The sequence below is a fragment of the Acomys russatus genome, chromosome 16, assembly GCF_903995435.1.
Source record: "Acomys russatus chromosome 16, mAcoRus1.1, whole genome shotgun sequence".
In the NCBI taxonomy this organism is placed as follows: domain Eukaryota; kingdom Metazoa; phylum Chordata; class Mammalia; order Rodentia; family Muridae; genus Acomys; species Acomys russatus.
This window is the reverse complement of record NC_067152.1, coordinates 30,511,252-30,536,276: the sequence shown is the minus strand read 5'-3', so window position 1 is coordinate 30,536,276 and position 25,025 is coordinate 30,511,252. Positions and strand designations below refer to the sequence as shown.

General features: G+C 52.3%; 1 protein-coding gene across 1 annotated transcript in view; it reads right to left on the bottom strand.

The window, feature by feature from the left end:
* Positions 1 to 25,025, bottom strand: part of Mapt (microtubule associated protein tau) — a 91,511-nt gene that overhangs the window by 13,238 nt on the left and 53,248 nt on the right. The window contains exons 3-10 of the mRNA XM_051158843.1: positions 24,767 to 24,853; positions 21,420 to 21,494; positions 16,605 to 16,670; positions 12,780 to 13,514; positions 9,259 to 9,314; positions 6,511 to 6,702; positions 5,066 to 5,198; positions 1,853 to 2,118 (exon numbers count right to left, since the gene is read on the bottom strand). Coding sequence (XP_051014800.1) covers positions 1,853 to 2,118; positions 5,066 to 5,198; positions 6,511 to 6,702; positions 9,259 to 9,314; positions 12,780 to 13,514; positions 16,605 to 16,670; positions 21,420 to 21,494; positions 24,767 to 24,853 — 1,610 coding nt within the window. The remainder of the gene's footprint in view (positions 1 to 1,852; positions 2,119 to 5,065; positions 5,199 to 6,510; positions 6,703 to 9,258; positions 9,315 to 12,779; positions 13,515 to 16,604; positions 16,671 to 21,419; positions 21,495 to 24,766; positions 24,854 to 25,025) is intronic.

Genomic DNA, 25,025 nt, shown 5'->3' with positions numbered 1-25,025 from the left:
AAATGATGGACGGCAGCTGCGGTCGCTGGCCAGAGCCTCCATGTGGCTTCAGAGTCCCGTGACCTTTCCTTCTCTAAAACCGCATGCAAGCCACAGTGGGGACAGACACACTCAGGATCATTAATGTAACCGGAGCTGCTGCTGCTGCTGCGGAGAGAGAAGCATCCTTAGCAATGCGATAAGTGGCCAATAAGTGAGCAGCCATCTTTTCTTCCACAGGCGGGGCCTTTGCGGAGGCTGGTTCCGGGTGGGACTGGCACTCGCGGGCTGCTGGCCCGGGCGTTCTGAACACACATCATCCTCTGCCGGAAGAGCTCCAGAGCCTGGGGGCGGTGCTTGATGATCATCATCGCGTCCTTGTTGCTACACCAAGTCATTGTGACCTCGCTGTTCATTTCTGTCAGAAGTGAGCATGTGGCTTTGTGGGCTTTCCTCCTTCTCTTCCTCTTCCTCTTCTGTGAGGCAGAGTCTCACTGTATAACTCTGGCTAGTCTGGAGATCATTGTATAGACCATGCTGGCCTGGAACTCAAACGTCACAGATCTACCTGACTCTGTCTCCTGAGTGCTGGGATTAAGGGTTTGAGCCACTATGCACTTGTCTCTTTTTTGTTTGTTTGTTTGTTTGTTTGTTTTGAGGCAGGGTCTTATCACATAGCTCAAGTTAGCCTCAAACTTGTAATCCTCCCAAATGTCACGCCTGGTTTTTAGGGCTCTTTCTGAAGGAGGCAGATAAGTGTCTTTGGTGATGCTGAGGGGAGTTAACACAACCTAGGACCAAGCAAATGGTCCAAGCCAATACTCAGTGACATGAGTGGGACACAGCACTGAGCCTAAAGCCAGCCTCTGGCCTGGAGAAAAGTCACATGAACTATGCAGTCTAACCCAGATACTGTACAAAACCCCTCAGCAGAGCCAATGGGAGGGCCTAGGGCTCCCCAACAATGCCAGGGTCCAGGGAAGGTGCCCACAGGGGATACAGCTAACTTCTATCCAGTGACTAGCCTCAGTCAAATTCAGCAGTGGGGAGTATTCACTGTGCTGATGGGGGCGGGGGAAGCGCATCGGCCCTAAACTCTGAGGGAACTCCTTTAGCACTCAGAGGTGTGTTGTCCCAGAAGACAGAGACAGTAGACTCAGTGATGGGTCACAGCTCCACACACCCCCCATTTGTCTCCCCTCACTCCACTACTGGGTGGAGAGGGGGACATACTGTGTGTTCCCTCATTTATATAGTGACACCCCAACCTCACAATGTGACTATTAGAGATAAGGCCTTCAGAGCAATAGGAGTGTTGAAATGAGGTCAGTAGGGTGACCTTAATCCCACAGGGCTAGGATCTTCATGTGAGACTGGGACTCAAGGTGAGATATCAGGGGTGCACAGAGGAGGGTTCGGGGAGAAACGGGAGTCATGCCTGCTGACACCCACATAATCTCTGTTGCAGATTCCAGAACCCTGAAGACACGTCAGTCTGCCCAAGCAACTCTCAGTTGGAAAGCAAAGAAGGGGAGCCTCAGGGTGCCTCGGGGTGCCTCGGGGCCAAAGGCCTAGACATTTCATAACAGCCATAGAACCAGTTGTTCCTATTAAAACCTTGGGTTTCCCTAGAACCAACGACAAAAGCCAAGCCGAACAAGGGCGGTACCCAGCTAAATCCGTAGGCCACCGTAAGTGGGCCCCGTAGATGGTCAGCTGTCACCTGTCCAATTGGCAAGAATGAAGAGAGGAAGGAAGGAGCCAGCGCTCTGGTGGCCTGTGTGCTCTGGCTAGTGTGGGAGCCGCCTGCCCGCACCCCATCCGCGAAGGCTGGCCACGCCCTCACTTTCCCGCCTCCTGGCCACGCCCTTACCTTCCCGCCTCCTGGCTGGTGCTTCAGGTTCTCAGTGGAGCCAATCTTGGACCTGACGTTCTTCAGGTCTGGCATGGGCACAGGGGCCGTCTGTAGGCGGCTCTTACTGGCAGACGGTGACTTGGGGGGCGTGCGGACCACTGCCACCTTTTTGGGCTCCCGGGTCGGGGGTGTTGGTAGGGATGGCGTGCGAGAACGGCTGCCAGGGGTTCCGGGAGAGCCGGGGCTGCTGTAGCCGCTGCGTTCTCCGGATTTCGGTGGTTCGCCTGGAGGATGTGGAGAGAGGAAAGGACTGAGGTCAGGCGGATGGGTGTCTGCAAAGTCCCTGAGGCTTTGGGACTGGGGACCCACTGCCAGGATCCAGAGTGAGATCTCAGAGAGGACCATTTGTAGAAAAGTATGCTTCCGCCCTGTCACTTAGATACAGAGATAGAAATTTCTCAGTAAAGCAACACTGATGCCCCGCACAGGATACATGCCGCCCTCACAAGGATACTCCATCTCTTCCCAAGCCCCAAAGTGTCCTGAAGTCAGGAGAGGGGTTCTAACTAGCCGTGTGTCATTCCCTTCCCCCAGCTGAGGGAAAAGGAAGTGATTGGGTACTGGTCCACAAACTCACTTCTGCCTGTCCTTTACCTCACCCGGGGGCAAGAGGGAGGGTGATGCTGGGATCCTCCTGAGCCTTCCCTCACGGGACAGATCTGAGGGCCTAACTGACTCCTCTAACTGTGGGCCTGCAGAATGGTGTATGAACCATCTGCCCAGAGCTTTCCACTCAAGCCACACCCCACATTACCAAACCCCACCTTGCTGTTCCGGTCCTGGAATGCCCTACCCCCACACACCTTTCCAAATACCATCAGGTGCCAGGAAAGCTGTCTGGACTTCTTGAAAGACTCTGTCCCACCCTCCTCCCTGCATCCTGCCCCCACCCCGTGCTCCTATGACGGCATGCCTTGACACACCTAGCAGACTGAAAACCTCTGATGTTCTTAGCAGGAGGTGGGACTCGTGCTAAGCAAAATTTTGGGCCCCTATCCAGATCTGATAGACAGAGGCATCAGACCTGTAAAACTGGTCTTTCTCAAGCTCCCCAACCCACAGCAAGAGCATCCACAGCAAACACATGGCAGCAATCTCCATCTAAGCAGTTCCACATCTCAGGAACCCCTAAGGCCACCAAGCTCTGGCTTATGCAGAGCCACAGCTACTCTGGGCTCCAGCTCTGCCTCCATGTCTCCAGGGACACGGAGTGGTGGTGGCTTGGGCCCTTTGCCGGACACTTGCAAAGTCACCGTGGGTGAGTCGCTGACCCTCACTACACTTGTGTCTTCATCTGAAAGATGAGGGAGATCAGAGCCCTCAAGACCTTGCTTTGAGAAAGGTATCTGGGGGATTGGAGAGATGGCTCAGCAGTTAAGAGCACCGGCCATTCTCCCAGAGGACCCAGGTTCTATTCTCAGGACCCACGTGGTGGCTCACAATTGTCTGTAACTCTAGTTACCAGGGATAAGAAATCCCTCTCTGATCTCTGTGGGTACCAGGCACGTATGCGGTCCACAGACATATGTGCTGGCAAAACATCTGTATGCGTAAAACAAAAAGAAATCTTTAGGAGAGGTGAGGCAGGGAGGTCACAGAGCAGCATCTGTTATACCGGGTGAGCACTCGGTAAATGCAAGTAGAGTCAGGTGTGGTGACACACATCTATAGTGCCAGCTGTATGGGAGGCGGAGGCAGGAGGATTATTTGAGGCAAGAAACCAGCCTTGGTAAAGAGAGTGAGATGCCACAAACAAACAAACAAACAAAACTCAGCCCAGCAAAACCCCCAGCTTGCCACTGATAGTTTTCCACTGGAATTTAGATTAGACAATCCAAATCTCCCAACACCCCCAGAGGTCTCCAGGCACACGTTCCCAGTGCCACAAACCACACTTGAGCAGAACAGCTGATAGTTCAAGGCTGGGCCTCCCCTCGGTAGCCCGGGCTAAAGCAGCAGGCCCTCCTAGCCTTACAAACAAGCCTGAGAGCAAGACACACACCAAGAGGGTCTGACCATGCAGTAGACTCAGAATTACCTCTCTCAGATTTTGCCCCTGCATGGGGTAGTTTTCTCTGCACTTGCTTGGAAGCTTAAAAAGAAAAAGAAGAAGAAGAAAAAAAATCCACAGATAGCCTCATTATAATCAGGCTCACAGGGGGCCGCTTGTGAGTACCTCAGGTGGCAAAGAACTGAGCGAAGTGCCAGGATGAAACCCCAACTAACACATCATTAATGCTCCCAGATCCTCCATGTAAGAGAAACACACCAGACACACACAGCCTCTTAGTGAACGCACAGCCCACTTGGCAGGCAGCACCCTTTATGACAGCAAGCAGAAGCATGCCGCGGGCAGTGGGGGCTGCCCTGGCCAGGAGAGCATGGACACAGACAACACAGAGTCACATCCAAATGCCTTCTGGGAGCGGGTACCTAGGGCTTCTATTCCTGCTATCTCTACTGGACATGAAACAACCCCACTGTAGCCTGGCCAGGTTCTCAATCAATGCCAGCTGCATTTGAGTCACAGGAAGTTGGAGGAATGACCACAGCATGCCACTGCTCACCTAAGACCCTTTTTACTAGAAAGTTCCTAGCATCCCAGCTGCATGAGGCTGAGATGCTGGAGATCCCCCCCACAATGTCCTGGCTGGTTTACCACTCCTCCGAAGAGGCAGGGGACCTGAAAACACCTAATGCTGGGGCTGCCTCCCCCAGAGCCTTGGGCCAGAGGCCATGCTTCTTCTCTGCAACTCATTAGTCACATGATTGCAATTTCCTTGTGCCTTTTTTTTTTTTGGTTTTTTGAGACGGGGTTTCTCTGTGTAGCCTTGCCATCCTGGACTCACTTTGTAGACCAGGCTGGCCTCAAACTCACAGCGATCCGCCTGCCTCTGCCTCCCGAGTGTTGGGATTAAAGGTGTGTGCCACCACGCCCGGCTCCTCGTGCTTTTAAAATGAGCAAGATTTCTTTATTGATTAAAAGGCAAGGATTCATTATCTACCTCAGATAATTGTCAAGAGGATTAAGAAGACAAACACTCCAGTGCTCAGCAAACCACAAGGTGTTTGTTAGTCGGTCTCAGGGGTTACTAATTGTTGGTGGCCTCCTGAGGCAAGTGTTATACCTTTTGGAAGCTTCTGGATTAAGACTCCAGAGAGCATTCTTACCTGAGCCCGGAGGAGTCTTTGGGCTGGGCGTGGTCTTGGCTGGGATCCTGGTGGCATTAGATGTGCCTTTCTGGCCTGGAGGGGCTCCTCCTCGAGGTGTGGCGATCTTCGTCCCGGTTTTCCCATCAGCCCCCTGTAAACCAAATCATGGTGAAAGGTTTTCATCACTGGGAAAGGTGACTGTCACCAAGGAAAAGTCAACCCCATCCTCCCACTTTGACTGGAAGAAGGCGAAGGTGGAGATGGATTCTAGAAAGGTCTTGTATAGTCTTGAGAGTTTGTGATGCACACAGCACCTCAGTGCACACACACTTCAAGCACCAGATTCCTAATTCTTCTTAGATGGATTGTGAGCTAGCCTGTGGTAGAAAATGATAGTACTGCTAGGAACAAGATGAAGGCCAGGCTAGATCAGTAGGCTAACCCTGGAAGACCACACCTTGTGGACACCCTCTTTTCCAGACTCCTGGTTATGAGTGGGCCTGACTGACAGAGGCCCTTGAAGACCTGTGCTTCAGCCTTCAGCAGAGCACGCCAACAGCCTAAGCATGCCTTTTCTGCTTTCTCCATGGTGCTGGGGTCTCTGTGACTCCTTAGGAGTGCCACGAACCCTTGGCCATGAACACTGGCTGAAAGCTGTGAGCCGGAAGTGGAGTGGACACAGTCAACTGATTGTAGGTCTGCTGGTCAGTAGGTGACCGTTAGACGTGGCATGAACCCACACAAAGAAACCACAAGAACCACAGACTCTGGAGGAAGTGAGGAGAGGTGCAGCTGGAGGTCACACCACCCACCTGGAGGCGTGGCCAGTTACCATGAGAACTCTATATGGAGTTGAGGCTTTCTCTGTCATTTGTTTGTCTGTCTTTTTTAAGAGAGAGAGAGTCCTTCTACATATTACTGGCTGTCCAGGAAATAGCAGCAATGCCCCTGCCTCTTCCTCCTGGGTGCTGGAATTATAAGCATCACCACACCTGGCTTTTTTTTTTTTTTTTTGAGACAGGGTTTCTCTGTGTAACCTTGGCTGTCCTAGACTCATTTTGTAGACCAGGCTGGCTTCGAACTCACAGCGATCCACCTGCCTCTGCCTCCTGAGTGCTGGGATTAAAGGCGTGTGCCACCAACACCCGGCTGGCTTCTTTTTTTTATTTCTCAAGACAGAGCCTTGCTCTGTAGCCCAGGTTAGCCTGGAACTCACTTTAGAGCTCAAGCTATCCTCAGACTTACAGGGATCTTCCTTAGTGTTCAAACTCCAAACCGGGATCCCCTGGTTATCTTGGGGATTGCTGCCTGGAGGAGAGGCAGAGGCAGGAAGCACAGCTCTGAGTCCCCAGTCCCTCCAAGTCCCTCCTTTAACCATCTAGTGCTGCCTGTGAGTTAGCTGAAGAAAGCGTTTGAACACCACGGTCCAGCAGCCTGGGCCTCGCCAAAGCAGGTTTCCTTACCTTGACTTTCATCTGCTTTGTTCCGGGACTGCCATTTCGGGGTGTGACAGAAGAGACGTGTTTAGGAGAGGTGGCTGGCTCAGGGCACACGGCAGGGCTGGAGGGTTTGATCAAAGGGTCTGAGCTACCAGGAGTGGGGCGTGTGGGGCTAAGGCAGGGCCTATTGCTCAGGGTTTTAGCAGGTGTGGATGTCTTAAACATAAACATAAATAAAATCAAAGTAAAAGTCAGCACATGGGCGAAGGAAACAAACGGAAAAAAAAAAAAAGGACCAAGAAAAAAAACAAAAACAAAAACACCCCTAAACATAAAGAAGGCGGGTCACAGCTCAAAGCAGCCCTCTCTACTGCCCCCCTTCCAGTAAGAAAGGATGGTAACCCTGTCCCTTCAGCACCGCGCTACCCATCAGCTACATACATGCTACACAGCTGTCAAGGGATGGACGTAATTAAAATCACACAGCATAGAACTTCTAAAAGAGATGCCGAAACACAGATAGATAGACGCTCTGGTTCATCCTCTCTCTAGCAACTGGGTCTTGTTGTGCCTCCTACTTGGAGGACCCCACCTTCGGGGGGCTTCTCGCTTGGTGAACACATAGGGACCAACAGAGAAAAGGTGGCAAGATTTTCTCAAGAGAGAACACCAGCACACATGCGCAGTGTCCCCTTTCTTGCTCAGTCTCAAAGGAAGCACTCACTGCTTCCTTTGACACCCACCTTCTCTCTCTACCAGGCCCACAAAAATCCTAATCCTTCAAGGAGGATCATTCCAGAGTCAACCAAAGTTTCTGTCAGATGTCACTGAAGACACACACATGCCACACGCACACATGTATGTACACACGCATGCACACACACACGCACATACACGCATACTTTCTGATTGAACAAGGACCCAAATAAAGTTAATCTTTAATGCTATCTACAGAGTCTTATCTGGCCAAAGGTAGCTCAGAACATATTCCACCGAGGGAAATAAAGTGTCTGTGGGGCTGGACGCCCTCTGAGAAGGACCTAACCAGGGTACCTGACGAACCCCCAGTGTTGCCTCTGGGGACTCTGACTGGGAGGTGTGGCCCTGGTGTGGTGGCCCAGTGTGAGACCAGAAATTTTAAAATAAAGAATGGAGAGGCCAAGCAGGCGGTGGTGGGTCACACCTTTAACCCCAGCTCTTAGGAGGCAGGAGCAGGTAGCTTTCTGAATTCGAGGCCGGCCTGGTCTACAGAACAAGTTCCAGGACAGCCAGGGCTACACAGAGAAACTTTGTCTCAAAAAGAAACCTGAGGGTGTCTGAAATAGAACTGAGAGGCCAAGTGTGGGGTGCTCTGGAATCCTGACCAGAGGTTCCACGGCTTTCTCATCCCCTCAAACGGTCCGCTGAAGGGGGGCAGAGCACAGTCTGTGTCACCAGCGCCAGGAGGAGAGCTCAAGGGAGAGACTTTCTGGGGCTACTTTCAGAAGAGAAAAGCTGGGGTTACAGAAGCCCACTGTTCCCTGGCTGGGCAAGACCTCTCTCCATTAGCAGCTTTCTTTGCTCAGCCTAGATCTGTAATAGGTTTGGCCCCACGATCCCCTGTGAGTCAGTCCAGGGCAGGGACTGTGTATCTGTGTGTACACATGAATGAGGAATACACGCAGGCTTGTGCAAGCATGACGCCAGGACTCCCTGCCCCTCGCTCTGGAAGTAAATGAGCATCTTGACTGACAAGCAGCTATCAATCCTGGTTCAAGGAGTGGGGTGTGGTTGGGGGCGGGAGTGGGGAGAGCTAAGTCTCTGCAGGAGGCACGTGACAGGAAACCCTGGTGAGTGCGGAACAGGCCCTCAACCTTGGCTGTCAGACTCTAGCTAGCACCATCACCCACATCTGGAGAGTCACTGGGGCTCTGGTACCGGTTACAGGCCAGATGTTGTGGGCAACAGTCACAAGAGCTACCCAGTTGATCTGGTCTGGGCCGTGGTGGGATTTTCCAGGAAGACAGTTACTTCACACATAGCTTCAGGGTTTTCTAAGATAAACAGGCATGGAGGGAGAGGACTTCAGATGAAAAATGGAGGACAGGTCGGGCCTGGGATGCCGGTCTGTGGCCAACAGGTGCTTTATCTACTAGGCTTGGTTGCAGAAGACTGGCAAAGGCTTACCCTGAATTGCATTTTCCAACCCATGCTTTTCTACACTTCGTTTAAAGGAGGCCCCTGCTAATTCAGAACCCAAGGCAGCTGCACATACAACTTTAGCAACGGAGGCCACCTGCCGTTCCCCCTAGATGAGACTCTGTCTGTTCCTCCTTCAGCTTGCTGTCCCTTGCTCTGATACGTTGACAGTGTGCTTCCTCTCCTGTTTGCCTCCCAGCTCTTCTCCCTGAGGCCTCACCCATCATCCTTCCTGCCTCTGTCTGGAGATCACTTCTCTCCTTGCTCATGGCTCTCTGACACCCAGCGTGCTCTGTGTATATTAAACATGCTATGTGTACTGAGCCTAGATCTGCAGTGGTAAGGGTCAGAGTGCAAACTCCAAACTTTACACACACCTTCATTTAAACTAGGAGGCAACGGCTACAGGTGGGCGCGGGGGTGGGGGAGTGGTGAGGAGGAGCTGAGTAACCTGCCGATCACCCTTTCCTGTCAAACACTGCCTTTGTAAAAAGCAATGGCCTTTAAATGACAGCTGTACTCCAGTAGACAAGCACAAACGCAGGCATGAAGCAGAGCCTCTTGGCAAATGAGACCAGCTGGTCGGTAGCTTACCTTCGCTTTCTTCTCATCGTTTCCGGTCCTGTCTTTGCTTACACTGGCCACACGAGCTGATAAAACACAAAAGGAGAATGCATGTGACGATGCCCCGTGTTCAAGGTTCCGGAAGTACCAGAGTTCAGGGGTTGGGGTAGGCGTGCCCTTTGGTCGAAACCCGGCTGATTTTCCTAGTCCTCAAATCTGCGAGGTCTCACATCGTTAGTATCACACAGCACACGGGGCCACTGCTCAGCGCAACCTGGTAAGAGGGGGCAGCAGGCTGGCCGAGGGTGGGGACATGCGGAGGGAATGCAGCAGGTGCTGTTAGAGGTGCGTGGTGACACAGGGCTGTGGGGAGCTCACTCTCTGCATCTGTCAACCCCACTGAACACAGGGCCATCTAAAAGCCCCAAGACCACAGGTGAAGATGGCTCAGGCTGGCTCTGGGATACAGCAGGATCCTTGGATCAGGGTCGGGGATTTCTTTCAATATGGCCAGGCTTCGCCTTGCTTTCCTGTGAGATCCCCACTTACCCCAAGGCCCAATTGAATCCACCTCTATTTTCCTGCCTTATGCTAGGAAGGATCTCAGACCCACTTTTTTTTTTTTTTTTCCAAGACAGGGCTTCTCTGTGTAGTCTTGGCTGTCCTAGACTCACTTTGTAGACCAGGTTGACCTCGAACTCACAGCGACCCACCTTCCTCTGCCTCCCGAGTGCTGGGATTAAAGGCGTGTGCCACCTACTTAGCCATCTTATCCTGACCATCCTAAACTCTTTTCCAGGCTATCTGCTACCAGAACAGATGAGCCCAGTGGGGCTGCCTTCATCTTTGTTATGGAGTACAGCGCCATAGCAGCTTACAACAGGGACCTTCCACACCGGCCCTAGCTGCTCTCAAAGAAGCCCTTCTCATTCTGACCCAGCTCTGAGGGTGTGCCTTTCCACTACTGAGGGGCCTTCAAACATGTCACATCCTCTTCACCTGTAGGTCCCTGCAGGGAGATGAAGACTGAACTTACAGAATGAACAGCGCTCACTCTCCAGCCCAGAGGTCTCCCCATCTTACCCTGAAGGAATCACCTGGGAGGTAATGTGTAGACTTTCGGGTGCCCCGAGGCTGGGGGGTGCAGCCAGCAGGTACCCAAGGGTCCGCATTGCTGTAAGAGTTCGGTGGATCTTATGCGTTCCTTCTTCTGTCAACCATGTGTGTCTGCTGAGGACAAATGGCTGTGCCGATGCATTTCTGACTCAGGGAAAGACCGCCATCTCCTCAAGGCCAGACTGTCACTAACCACAAAGGCTCTGTTCCCAGGCTCAGTGACAGCGCAACTCTGCCTGACTAATTCCCCAGCCTATGGGTGATGAAAGCTGTCCCATGGACAGCTTTGGGTGATGAAAGCTCCCTCAGTTTCTGCTGCATTCTCCTTCGCGTCTGAACCTCAGTGCAGCTAATAAACTCTCCCACTTTTTGTGTTGGTAGACTCTTTCACTGGAGTAACCTGCCAATCGCCGCCATCAGCTATATTTGGGGACACTCCAGAGGACGTCTCCTTCTTAGAGGGTCCCTGTGCACAGCACAACAAGGGCTCTGACAAGCCCTCCAAGAGTGGGGAATGCTTGAGCTTTGCTCAGCCTCTTTATTTCCTCCTGCTTCTAAATTCACTGTGCCGTGGAATCCCCCAGCCCCACCCCAACCTCAGACACACCTGCTGACATTTGGAGGACCAGAATTTGATAGGACATTACTTTGGAAAGCAATCCAGGCAGTCATTTGTCCTCTGTTGCCTTGGAGTCTAAAGAGGACATAGGCTTCCCCTCCCTCTGTCTTAGCATTTGTTGAAGACAGGGTCTTATGTATCAGAGTCTGGTCTTGAACTTCTGATCTCATCTCCATCTCCATCATGAGTACAGTGTTGACTATAAGCATGTGCCCAGATTAAAAAATGTAAAAAATAACCTTGCTATGTAGCCCAGGCTAACCTTGAACTCATGTAGTCCAGGTTGGCCTTGAACTTGCTGTGATCCTTCTGTCTTAGCCTCTGAAGTGCTGGGGTGGCAGGCATGGGCCATCATCCTGACAGGCTCTTTTATTTATGATGTTATATTGGAGTGTTCTCTATAAGGAGGGTCTAATCAGTAGGTAAAAGATGATCTTGACTCTGAGCTTAAAAAGCATCAGTTTCTTGGCCCTGCACATAATCCTAAAATGTCAAGTAGTGTGTATGTGTGTGTGTGCTTTTTGAAGATTTATTTATTTATTTCTTACATACAATATTCTGCCTGCCTGTGTGCCTGCACATCAGAAGAAGGCATCAGATCTTATTATAGATGGTTGTGAGCCACCATGTGGTTGCTGGGAATTGAACTCAGGACCTCAGGAAGAGCAGCCAGTGCTCTTAACCACTGAGCCATCTCTCCAGCCTCAAGTAGTCTATTCTTACATTTGTTTCTTGTACAAGGACGTGTGAACATGTGTGTGTGAGACACACATGCAAAACATGCATATGGAGGTCAGAGAATAACCAGAAAACTGACTCCACAGTTGTTCTGTGATCTCTACATGCACATGGTGACATGTCCTTGTATCACGTGGGTCTTAGGGATGGAACTTAGATCATTAACTTTGGTAGCAAGTAGCTTTGCCCATTAAGCCATCTTGAAGGCCCACATGTCAAGTATTTCCCAATCTCTTTGTTTGTTTGCTTGTTTTTGTTTTTAGAGACAGGGTTTCTCTGTGTAGCCCTGGTTGTCCTAGACTCACTTTGTAGACCAGGCTGGCCTTGAACTCACAGAGATCCACCTGCCTCTGCCTCCCAGATGCTGGCATTAAAGATGTGTGCCACCACTCCCAGCTGTAGTCTAGAATCTTTTTTTTTAATATTTATTTTTATTTTATATGCATTGGTGATTTGCCTGCTTGTATGTCTGTGTGAGATCTCCTGGAACTGGCATAACAGACAGTTGTGAGCTGCCATGTAGGTGCTGGGAATTGAACTCTGGTTCTCTGGAAGAGCAGCCAGTGCTCTTAACCGCTAGGCAATCCCCCCAGCTCTGTATTCTAGACTCTTAAAGCCATGAATGCCCCTGTCTAGAAGCTGTTCCCACTGTGCAGCCTCCAAAGGGCTCCAGATGGGGCTGCACACAGGGACCCTCTCCCTGACGTTCTGGACTGTGAATGTCAAAATACATCATAAGCCCTCAAAAAAAAAAAAAAAAATGAGTGAAGCCGTTATCCACTCTACATAGTGTGGGCTGGTGGGCCGCGGCGGATACATCAAGTGGGCAGAGAACAACTAAACAGGGCAGGAAGCACAGGGCTAGGTGGTGGTGACATGCGGAATGAAAGCAAGCATGAAAGGAGCACGTGCTACCAGAGGCTGCAGGGCAGGGGCTGGGGAGGGGGCGACGGCCCAGGCGGTGGGTTTAGTGGCTATCCTGAAGTCTCAGGGTGCTGGAGTCAAGGCCAGAAGCTCATGACAGTGTCCACAGCCTGGAGGGTACCAGGGAAAGAGTGAGAGGGCTTAAACCACAGACCTTTAAGTTGAGGGACCCGACTGACCGGCCTTCCTGGCAGGCCAGCTGCAGACTGCTTGTCAAGTGATTCCAGAAGGCTAGCCTCTTTGCTGCCCTTTCTCACAGAGGGGCCTTGGGCCTGTTGCTCCTCTCCAGGGGTCCCCACCACTGTAACCCCTTCCAAATCCTGCTCCTTCGGCATGCCGGCTTTGATTTCCACATGGAATGTGAACTCAGGAGCAGCCTCCTGCCCTTCTTCCATGCTCCCGGTGCCAGGCCCTTCTGGCTGCGAGGCCTGGGTCTCTGTGGAGACTTTGGAGAGGAAATCAACAGGAAGTGGGATGGCACCCTCAGCTGGGAACCCAGGCATGCTAGTGGTCTCCCGGGAGACAGCCTGAGGGGCTGCCCTGCTAAGGACCAGGGAGGCCTGGGAGGGAGGGGAGTCCTGGGAGGACACATCCATGTCAAGATCTTCATCCATCTCCTCCTGGCTCCCCAGCCTGTCTTTGCCCCAGCCCTCCTTCTGAGGCGGCTCTTGCTGCACAGAGGCTGGGTGGCTTCTCTCTACATCCTCCAGTCTTGTCCCCGAATGTTGACATGTAGCCTCTCTGAGGCCTTGTGACAGGAAGGAAGCCCCAGGCATGGCAGGCACTGGTTGGCGGATCCAGTCTGAGATCCCCGAATCTGGGACCTGGCCTTCACGACACCCTGGCTCGCCAAGCAAACTTTCTGGGTAAATTTCGACCTTCTTTGGCTCTGTGTAGAGATGTCCAGCAGAGGATGGCTTCAGAGTGGACAGGCCCTCTGGGGCAGGTTCTGCTCCCCGCTCCTGGATGGGCTCCTGGGGACGGTGAGTGACCAACGCCAAACCCGGAGCATCTGACTGTTTTTCACCTAGAGGTGGTAGCGAGATCCCAGAAACTTCTGAGCTCGGTCCAGGCTAGACTTGAACATTGAGCTCCTGCTCAGGGGCCTCTCAGGCACCTCTCTCTGCTGCCTGGGAACTCTCACCTCCTCAGGGTTCGAAGAGGCAGTGGTAGCAAATGGTTAGCAAGGTTACAGATAGTGTTCAAAGGGGGTATCATAGTATTTGGCATAAGAAAAGACCCCTCAAAGGGACCGGGACACCCCTAACAAAGACAGGAGCCTGTCTTAGACCCAGCTTGTTGCTTTTGTTTGCTTAGAAGAAATGCTTTCTTGGTCTGTCTGCCACTAGGTTTCTGTATGACCATCTGGGCTACAGTTTTCTTGTCCATAAAAGGGAGACTTGGACTTGGCGACCTCTGAGGTCCCTCTGGAGGTCAGCTGGGCCAGAGGCTGCTGGCATCTCTGTGGCTACCCGGCATGTGACTATGGGGTCACCTACCATTTTACAGAAACCAAGCTCCCAGAAGATTCTGGGCTCCAGATGGCCTGGCCTGGGTTACGACCGTGGCCCTGTTCTCTCCCCACCTTCTTCTCTTTGTCCCCCTCTCTCCATCCTTCCCCCCATGGTCCCCCCCCCCTTTCTCCTCTGTCTGGGCAGGTGAAACCAGTGAGTGCCAGAAATCATCCAGTCTGCTCTGACAGATTTAGAAAACTCATGAGCTGTGGTGGAAGAGCTTGAGCCTTTATTGGCAGCCCCTCCATGCGGTACCTGTATGCGGAACTGGTGGTCACCCTTCAGGGCCGGCCTGTTGCCTCAGGGGAGGCACAGAGCGTTGGGAGCCCTGCTCACCCAGCACGCTGCCCACCAACTCAGCTAGTCTAAGCACACTGTTGTTTTTTTTTTCTGGACCAGTCATCCGATAGTCATGTAAAAACCTCTTTAGGGTATCTGTGCGCTGAGATGGGGTGTTCATTTTGAGGTCCTCAATAAACATCCTCTGATTCTATTGATTGCTTGTTTGTGACAGGGTCTCTTCTGTACCTGAAGCTGACCTCAAACACACTACCTGGCCAAGAGTGACCTTGAACTCCTGACCCTTGAGCTCTTCTTTCCGAGCTGAGATTACAGACACATGTGCCACCACACTTACAGTAACTCCAAACTTTTTTGAACACCATACTAGGTCCCAACAAAATATCCCCAAACTCCTCACATCTCCTCTAACAAAACCTGTACTCCCAAGGGTTTTGAGTATATGAAAAAGAAACCTGGGTAAGGGGGGATGGGGTGGGGAGGGGGAGACGTGTATATCTGCATACGTGCGTAACTCTGGACACACACAAGGGATATGTACACTCTACTTCTGTCTCTAACCCAGAGCAGTTGGATGTGGCTGGCCCACTACCAAGGGACCCAACTCTGGCCTGGCCTCTCCTTTTTTTTTTTTTTTGGTTTTTTTTTCGAGACAGGGTTTCTCTGTGTAGCCTTGGCTGTCCTGGATTCTCTTTGTAGACCAGGCTGGCCTCGAACTCACAGCGATCCGCCTGCCTCTGCCTCCCGAGTGCTGGGATTAAAGGCGTGCACCACCACGCCTGGCTTTGGCCTCTCCTTCTTAATTCCTGGTTGAGTAGTTCACAGTTAACAATTTATGGTCCCAATATCAAAACTGTCACATGGTAGCACCACCTAAAACCGGGTGTGGTGGCGCATACCTGTAAACCTTAGCTCTCAGAAGGTAGAATTAGGAGGACCAAAAGGTCAAGGTCAAGGTCAAGGTTGGCGGGCGTGGTGGCGCACAACTGTAATCCCAGCACTCAGAGGCAGTGGCAGGCGGATCACTATGAGTTCCAGGCCAGCCTGGTCTACAAAGAGAATCCAGGACAGCCAAGGCTACACAGAGAAACCCTGTCTTGAAAAACAAAAACAAAAAAGGTCAAGGTCGCCCTTGGATAGAAACAGAAGCCAGCGTGGGCTACAAGGGACCTTATTTCAAACAAAACAACAGAACAAAACACAGATTAACAGGGGGTGGTGGAAGGTCACAAGGTAAAGAGGTGCTCAGGCAGACAGAGGACCACGACAAAATGTCTCCCCCGACTCCTCCTCAGAAGCATAGTGTCCAAGTCACCTAAAGGGGGATGAACTAGGCTAGGTCAGTGAAGTGAGGTAGAGCCCTTCACAGGCAGGCGGCATCGCTAAACAAAAGACAACGCCCCATTTCGGTACAGAGCAAAGATCACCGTGTCGCAGCTTCTTTGCCGTCTATAAGCCTCTCTGTTAAGTTCATTTATCTAGAAAAACCCATAGAGAACAAAGCCAGCTCATGCTATATCTACTTCAGAGGTCTGTTTCTTCTTTTTTTTGGTTTTTCCAAGACAGAGTTTCTCTGTGTAGCCTTGGCTGTCCTGGATTCACTTTGTAGACCAGGCTGGCCTCGAACTCATAGTGATCTGCCTGCCACTGCCTCCCGAGTGCTGGGATAAAAGGCGTGCGCCGCCATGCCTGGCCCAGAGGTCTGTTTCTTAAAATTATGACTCTCTAAGGTTTTCAAAATTCTTTTTAAAATGTGTATCTGTGACACACAGCTGCAGAAAGCTACTTGTCTCAAACATAGCAATTTGGTTCCTGAGAAGAAAATTATAATGAGATGTGAAACTTGCAGAAAGGAAGGCTCAAATGAACAAGTCTGGTGGTGATGTGATTGACAGGCCAGAAAGCACCTTGTGGGAGCATCACCCAGTGTGTTTATCCCCAGCCTAGTCAATCCTGTTCCCTTCAGGACCCCGCCCCAGCACCCCCCCTTGAAACTCTGTCTGTGTCTACAGAGCCCATCTTTGACAAAGGCAACCTCCCTCAGCTCTCCTAGACTTGTCCATTAGAACCCAGGGCTAAGATGTCTTTTTGAGGTGGGGCCCACTGAGTGCTTCCATGTCCCTCCTCCCAGGCCCTGAATCTTACAGGGGACCCAGGCCACTGACCTTGAGTCACATGCCCAGCAGCTTGGTCCTCCAGGTTTGGGGTGTCTCCAATGCCTGCTTCTTCAGCTGGTCCAAGGCAGCAACGGGAGAGGGCAGAAGAGAGACTGTTAATTTTTGCTCTAAGTCATGCTTTCTGTGCCTTGAGCTTCTCACAGGAAATGAGCAACAGGTGTGTGCATCCTGCTGGGCCAGCTGCTGCGCTCTGCTCCTCTGCAAGGGCTGTGGCTTGGGACAATGCTGACAAAGGGATGCACCTAAACAAAACCCACAGCACCCACATACCTGTCCAGGTGACTGCGACCTAGGAGGAAAGAGCTTTCCCACAGGGGTTCAAGGCCCTGCTGCCTTGCCTGGGATTTGCAGAATTCCAGGGGTCAGAGACCAGTCACAGTGGGAAACAATGGGAGAAAGCTGAGAGAGTGTCCAGTCACATGAACAGGACCCAAGTTTGTAAGCTCTGATCTCAGAAGTCAGGACACAGGTATGGGGGGGACACAGGCCGTAGTCTAGAGGTGGGGTTTTTAAAGCAAGCTGGCCTCAAGGCCTTGAGACACAGAAGAGGCTGCTGCCCTCAAGAAACGTTCACACGGGGCGAGCTGGGCCACCAACCTTGTCTCTAGACAGAGGTGCTCAGTCGCTGCAAGCCAGAACACTTGCCACAGAAAGCACAAGAGGAGAGAGCCTGAGTCCCCGCCTAGTTATGTGTAGCCAGATGGCTGCCTGAGGGTGGGAGACAGAGATTGTGCTTGCTGGAGTAGACCCAGGAGCCGCCACTTGCCTGGCCTCACTGAGCCTCTATTTCCTCTTTGAGAACCTCAATGAGATAACGTGGGTTTGTCTTGTAGGAGGATGGCAAAGGTCTGGAGAACAGAGTCTGACATGAAGGAGGTACCCCAGGCTGCTGAGTGTCTTCTCTTTAAACCCCTCACATACCTGAAGCCAGTGCTACCTGGCTGGAGCGAGACCAGCAGGGCCAATGGGAAGCTTTTGGTGGTGGGGTGGGAGTTGGGGTGGGGTGTCTTTGTGTTCTATTTACGGAGCCAACAGTCACTCCAAACAAAGAAAGCTGAGAGAGTGTCCAGTCACAGGAACAGGACCCAAGTCTGTAAGCTCTGATTTCAGAAGTCAGGACACAGGTATGGGGGGACACAGGCCGTAGTCTAGAGGTGGGGTTTGTAAAGCAAGCTGGCCTTGAGACACAGAAGAGGCTGCTGCCTTCAAGAAACGTTCACACAGGGCCAGCTGGGCCACCAACCTTGTCTCTAGACAGAGGTGCTCAGTCGCTGCAAGCCAGAACGCTTGCTGCAGAAAGCACAAGAGGAGAGAGCCTGAGTCCCCGCCTAGTTATATGTAGCCAGATGGCTGCCTGAGGGTGGGGCCACGGGGAGGCCACAGAGAACTTGGAAGCTCTCCACCCACTGGCTTATCAGCTCAGACACATCTAGGTCCTCTGTGCTAGGTCTTTTGGTGACAGTTCCTTGTCAGATAACACAGCGCTGGTCACACATTGTGTCAACTGTTGGAAGGCAAAGTCCAAGTGTGGATTTGGTCTGAGCAAGGTTCCAGAAGGAAAGGGAAGCCAGACTCAGAGGCACAGCGAGTCCAGCTAAGCAGTCACTGAGGCCTTAGTGGACATACGGAGGCATTCTGGGACTTCAGCACTGCCCTGACACCGAGTTTATTCGTCTTTCCATGACAGTGCACCACTGTGCAACCCTGCCTCCGGCGGGTGGGAGGCAGAAAAGGTGGGGCATGCAAAGATGGGGGAAATCAAACATCTCCATCTCACGGAGCAGAACAGAAGGCACTGCATGAGTTGGTGTCTTAGCACCATGTTCCCGGGGGAGCATTTTTAGGGAGGTACACAATTCCCTCCTCCCTAGGGAGATAGGTCTCCCCCAATGGAAAGTCACACAGTGGTCTTGAGCGGCTTTACTGAGCGCCAAGCAGCAGCAAACACGTGCTCAAGAGAGTCCAAAGGTGAGGCACCAACTCCACCGACAGCTGGAAACCTAATAAACTCTAGACTCACCAAGAAGTGAACAGCCCGGGGCTGTGGCGGTTCCATAGAGTCTTGCTATGCAGCCCACTCTGGCCTTGCACCCACTATGTACCCCAGGCAGGCCTTGAACTTTTGCTCCTCCCATCTTAGCCTGTCAAATGCTAGGATAACAGACATGTGCTGGCGTGCCCAGCTTGGTTCCGTGGTCTTCAATGCACCACCTAGAGACAGACAACTTGCCTTCTGTTCCCTCTGGCTTGGGAGCTGGTAAACTGCAGTCAGGGTCCCGCCTGGGAAGGACTGGTCCTGCTGTGATAACAAACATGTGTTGCAGCAGTCTGCCAGTAGGTTCTGGGGCAAAGGTTGCTGACACTTTCTCCATGGAACCGTGGGCACAGGCCAGAGGTGGCACTGGGGCATCTAAGATCATGCCCAATGGGCCACCAAGGGGATTGAGCCATCCTCCAAGGGATGCTGCTGCTTCTGAAAGGAGGGATGACATCTCCCTGCCCTCCTCCCCCACCAGCCCCAGAATCCAAGGCAGAGGAATCCATCTTTATGGAAGCAGAAGACAGGAGTTGAAAGCAAGCTCTGGAAGCGTTCGAGAACCGTCTCTTAGGTGGCTAATTTTCACAGTCAACTCAGAGTTAGAATCACCTAGGGGACTGCTGGGGTACACATGTGGCTCTCTATGTCTGATGGCGTATGTAGGTAGAATTAGCTGAAGGGGAGGCCCACCTTGAATGGGCTGGGGTTGAGGGCAGCAATGGACAAAAGCAGATGGAGAAAGCACACCCAATGCTACACTCCTCTGGGTTCCCTGAAGTGAAGAGCTTCCTCCACCACACACAGCTAGCTGCCACAGCGCTCTTTCTGCCTAAGGCCAAGGGACCAAACAACTACGAACCCTCTAAGCCCATGAGAGCCGGAAACAAAGCTCTTCCCCCAGAGTTGTCTCTGCCAGGTATCTGGCCACTTAGGAGACACTAGGTAATACAGTCTTCCTGAGAGAAGGGGGTCCCCTGTATGTCCCTGAAGAGAGTGAGAAGCAGCCACTGCCTCCTCCTACCTGCCTGCCTCACACTAGCCCAGAGCAGGGGCTGACTTAGAAAAAGGCTGTGGGCCTGACTGTCACATCAGACTGGCCCTTCTGATGAGCATGTATAAGCTGTGAGGTTTCTCCCTGACCCCAACTCAATTTACAACATGGTGGGGACCAAGCCCTGGGACTCATATATGCTTAACCAGGCACTCTACCACCTGAGCTACACCCCAGCTTTTGAAGGCTGTTTTGTGGCCATGAAGACTAGGAAGCATTTCTGATTACCCAGGAGAGGCAACAGAGTCTAGAATATTCTTTCTTTCTTTCTTTCTTTCTTTTTTTTTTTTTGGTTTTTCGAGACAGGGTTTCTCTGAGTCTAGAATTTTCATCCCAGACAGAGGACAATATTCTTCAATGACAGAACTTCAAAGGGATAGTGGGAGACAAAAATCATGTCACCCACGACCTCACCTCTGTGGCCTTCAATCATCCTTCAGGCTCAAGGCTGAGGGCCTGGCCGTGTTTTAAGAACACCTACCCTGCCTGCCTCAGAAGACCTTACTGTCAGTCATTTTGCAAAGTGGAAACACATTTCGAAAGATGGGATGGCACCGTGGAGAACATTCTCGGCGAACGTGTGAGAGAAAGCTTGCTATAGGCGGAGTTGGAACCACCTAGGAGACACACCTCTGGGCGTGTCTTTGAGGGTATTCACAGAAAGATTTAACTGGGGCGGGGGGGGGGGGGAAGACCTACCCTGAATATGGGTGGCACCATCCCATGGGCTGAGGTCCTGGGGAAAAAGGAGAAAGCCAGCTGAGCACCCTCAATCACTGCTCTCCGCTTCCTGACTGCAGAGGCAGTGCGACCAGTCGCGCCGCCACCATGCCTTCCGCCACCATGCCTTCCCTGTCATGTGGACTCCATCCTGTCAGACCACGAGCCCAAACAGACCCCGCCCTTCCTTCCATAAGTCACCTTTGTCAGACATTTGGTCACCACAAGGAAAAGAGTAACTAGCTAGCACAGTGGCAGAGAGCTGGTCCTCAGGAAAGGGCACTCCCAACACTGCCGCCACAGTGCTCAGGCGGCGCTTAGTAGATAACTGGGCACCTCAGGGTCATCACACTAACTGCGAGTACACAAGAGGAAGGACACCAGGGGCCTCTGGGCTGTGACGACTCTTGCCTAGGGCCCTGCACAGGACAACTCGCGAAGGGCCGAGAGCCCTAAGCCCAGCGCTCTTTCTGCTGAGGTACCGTCTGACCAATTCTCCATCGTCCACATGGGTAGAAGAGTCTACAGAGACAGGGTTGGAAGGCAGCTCAGCTCTAGAGATAGGCGGGAGTAAGGTCACTCTTCTGAACTCCAGGACCATCCCGTTAGACCTTCAGAAGGATGCAGTGACGATGTGGTCACAGCAGCATGCTTGGTGCTCCCCTGAGGTAAACTGTCCCCTAAGGGTAACCTGCCATTTGCTGCAGCTACAACTGGAGAAAGTGTAAGGAAGGCAGAGGTCTATCCCCTCTGTCCCCAGAAAAGCCTGTTACAAACCTCTCTACTTGACATGTTGGCTGAGGCACGAGCCTGCAGCCGTCAGGACACTACTGTGGGAAGCAGTCAGACTCCAAGGCAACCACGACTAACTAGCCAAGATTCAGAAGCCAGACTCATTTACCCCTCTGCTTCAGATGACTATGAGGACGAGCAGTCCATGCAAGTCAGCTGGGCCCTGGCAGCCCTAGGGATCTTGGGGGGGGGTCACCCTCACCTGTGGTTCCTTCTGGGATCTCCATGTGGGGCTGCTTGTCGGGAGCTGTCTCTTCCACTAGGGGCGCAGTCACGTCTGGAAACCACCAATAGACACCCTTCTGCGTATGCAGGGGCAGTGCGGGGAGAGGGGGGGCCTGCCAGCCACATGCAAGAAAAGCCAGCTCAAAGCGGGGGTAGGGGGCATGGCGGGGCAGTCTTCCTGCCCTGCTCCCCAGGAAGTAAGTGAGGCGGCTAGACACCTGCCTGGAAAGCCCAGAGGGGTCATGTAGGTACTACAAGGGACACAGCCTGATCCCTGGGGGTTCTACAGAGGACTCATGAAGTCCTGAAGGCAGCTATGTGATCTTTACGGAAAGGCAGAGGGTCCAGCTGCGACTTAGGCAGTGTGAGGAAAGAGACCGAGATTTTTCTGTGAGGCTTTGAGTAAGCACCCTGTCCCCGCTGAGCCTTTGTTTCCGCTTGTACAGAACAGGAGTGCCATCTCTAGGTGACCTTTAAAACTTCTACCAGTTCTAACTCCCTGCCCCCAACCTCCTAAAACCCAGTTAAAAGGCACAGAGTTCCTTCTGCATCAACCAGACCAGATCCTGTCTCCTTGCAGAGGCGAGAGATAGGAAGGAATCGCAGGCCAGGAGCTGGGGGCAGCATCTTTTCAAGTCAAACGCCTTAGGTCAGCGTTCCTCCGGACCCCTCCGCCTCTCCTCCAGGTATGCCAGCCACACCCGGGGAGTGGCCAGCTTGCAAGAGATTCCCAGAATTCCACACAGCTTAGTTCACAAAGGCCATTTTTCATTACGATCCTCTCTGGTGCAGATAAAACAGCTAGCCCTGGCTACCTCCCTCCCTGAGGGTGAGAGTGAGACGTGTGGGGCCCACACATGTGCAGGTCCAGACTGCAGAAGTGGGAGTGTCTTCCGGGACAATGGTGACAGAGCACTGAGAGCCGAGTTTGGGAAGCTGACACCGGGTTTGGCAATGAGTGTCAGGGCTTTCTCAGGGTGGCAGACAGCTTGCAGAACTGTTCTAACTGGACGAGCAGGAAGTCTCTTGCATCAGTGGTTTTCAGAAGGGCAAAGGAAATCTGGCCGGGATGTTCTCACCAGGCTAAGGGCCATGCCATCTGCATCCTCCAGGGTGAGCCAGCACGCCAAGCAATTGGCAGGAGCATGACAGCCATGTTCTGGATTTATCCAAAGGCAGGCAGACGCTGGGGGAGGTGCAGAGGCCAAATTCTCTTTCTGTAACAGAATTCCCAAGCAGCGTGTAAGGCTGGAGAACGGGTTCAGAGTGGACGCTCCAACCTCCTTGGAAGGCTGGAGAGACGGAGGACAGATGTTATGGATGGTTAGTTAAAAGCTGTTCTCAAGTCTCCTTTTTCTTTGATTTCTTCAACTCAGTGGGTTGAAAAGCAAGATGCCCAACATCCCCAGCCTCGCAGCCCACAGTGGCCAGAGACCCAGTTCCGGCCAGTGAGTGAAAGTGGAAACTGCCAGGCGTGGTGGTGCATGCCTTTAATCCTAGTGCTTGGGAGGCAGAAGCAGGGGGAATCAATGTGAATTCAAGGCCATGCTTGTCTACAGAAGAGTCCAGGACAGCCATGACTACTCAGAAACTCTGTCTAGAGAAAGAAAGAAAGAAAGAAAGAAAGAAAGAAAGAAAGAAAGAAAGAAAGAAAGAAAGAGAAGTAGAAACTGCCAGGTAAACGCTCTCCAATTCTTTTTTTGTTTGGTTTGGTTTGGTTTGGTTTGGTTTTTCAAGACAGAGTTTCTCTGTGTAGTATTGGTTATCCTGGACTCACTTGTAGACCAGGCTGGCCTTGAACTTACAGCGATCTGCCAGCTTCTGCTTCCCAAGTGCTGGGATTAAAGGTGCCACCATGCCCGGCCATGGCTCTCCAATTCTTAATTTTGGCAACACATCTGGCTTCAGGGTCCTTTTGACTGCTTTGTACTTTTTTTTAAATTTCATTTTCCTTCTCTTCCTCTTCATTATTATTTTGTTTCTTTTTCTTTTTAAAGATTTGTTTATTATTATGTATACAGTGCTCTGTTTGCACATACACCTGCAGGCCAGAAGAGGGCATCAGATCACATTATAGATGGTTGTGAGCCACTATGTGGCTGCTGGGAATTGAACTCAGGACCTTTGGGAGAACAGTCAGTGCTCTTAACCTCTGAACTATCTCTCCAGCCCTTGTTTTGTTTCTTTTGAGACAGAGTTTTTCTGTGTAGCCTTGGGTGTCCTCAAACTTACTCTGTAGACCAGGCTGGCCTCGAACTCAGCAATCTGCTAGCCTCTGCCTCTGGAGTGCTGGGATTAAAGGTGTGGGCCACCTGGCTTTCGTTCATTATTATGGAACATGTGCATAATGTGTCTATATGGGCACATGCCATGACACTGTCAGTTTGCTCCTTCCTCCTTTACGAAAGTTCCAGGGCTTGAACTCAGGCCGCCAGGCTTGCACATTAAGCAGTTTTATCCTCTGAGCCATCTCCCCAGCACGGTTCGTGGTTCCAAGGCAGATATGGTGTTTGGGAGCACGGCAGCCAACTTCGAGCTATGAAGCAACAGTGCAAGCACTTAGGATGGCAGAAGATGAACATAGGGACACATAAATGACACTGGAGAGCGGTGCCCATGTGCGGACTTCTTATGATAAGCCTTTTCCAGGGCTTTGGGGTTCCTGCAGCCAGATGCAGCAGTCTTGAGTGGTCCACAGGGGAAGCAAAGAGAGATAACTTGGAGCATTTTGGGAAGAAGACAAGGGGCCAGACACCACGTATCTGAAGCGGACAGATGAGGAGAGATGACACACACTCCATGGCTGAAATCCAGAGCCCAAGAAATGAAGACCACACCAAAAGCATTCTTAACACATGAGCGGGGAGATGCCTGGCCTGCCCTGGCCCCCCTCAGCCAAATGAGCATTCTGGGCTTTGTTTGATCTCTGAAAGAAAAGTAAGCTGGAGGCTGCTTCTGAGGGGGTCACGGAGGGTGGTGGGTACCGGATGGGAGCCCTACAGAGCTGTGTGTGAGCCCCCGCTGTGCCACACAGCCCGGCTTCTCCCAGCATGGGATATCCGGAGCGCACACACGATGATGATGCTCAAGGCGCACACTGTTGAGCCAGTCATAGAAGCGGGGGGGTGGGGGGGGGGGGGGGGTGGGGCGGGGCCGGGGCGGGGCCGGGGCGGTGGTGGTGGTCCAGCTCTCACTGCCCTGCAAAGCACTGAGCAGGCACATCTCAGCCAGCAAGACAGGAAGCAGCGAGTGCAGGTGGGAAGGGTAGCTCAAAAGCAAGCTAAGCGCAGGCTGAAGGAGGCGGTGGGGTTAGGGAGGCCCCACCTTCAGCAGTTGGAGTGCTCTTAGCCTCAGAGGTCTCCGACCCTGGCTCCTCCGATCCATCATCGGCGGGGGGCTGTGGGGGAGAGCCTGGAACATATATAGTGAGCCCTCAGACCCCAAGAGGAACCCGAGAGCTGCGTCCTGTTGAGCTGCGATCCCTTTAATGTGGATACTGTAACTTCTTGATCAAAGCAAGAAGGGACCAGCACCCCCAAAGACAGCCATGCTCCACTCCTGGGGTTCCTGGGGTGGTGGTTTG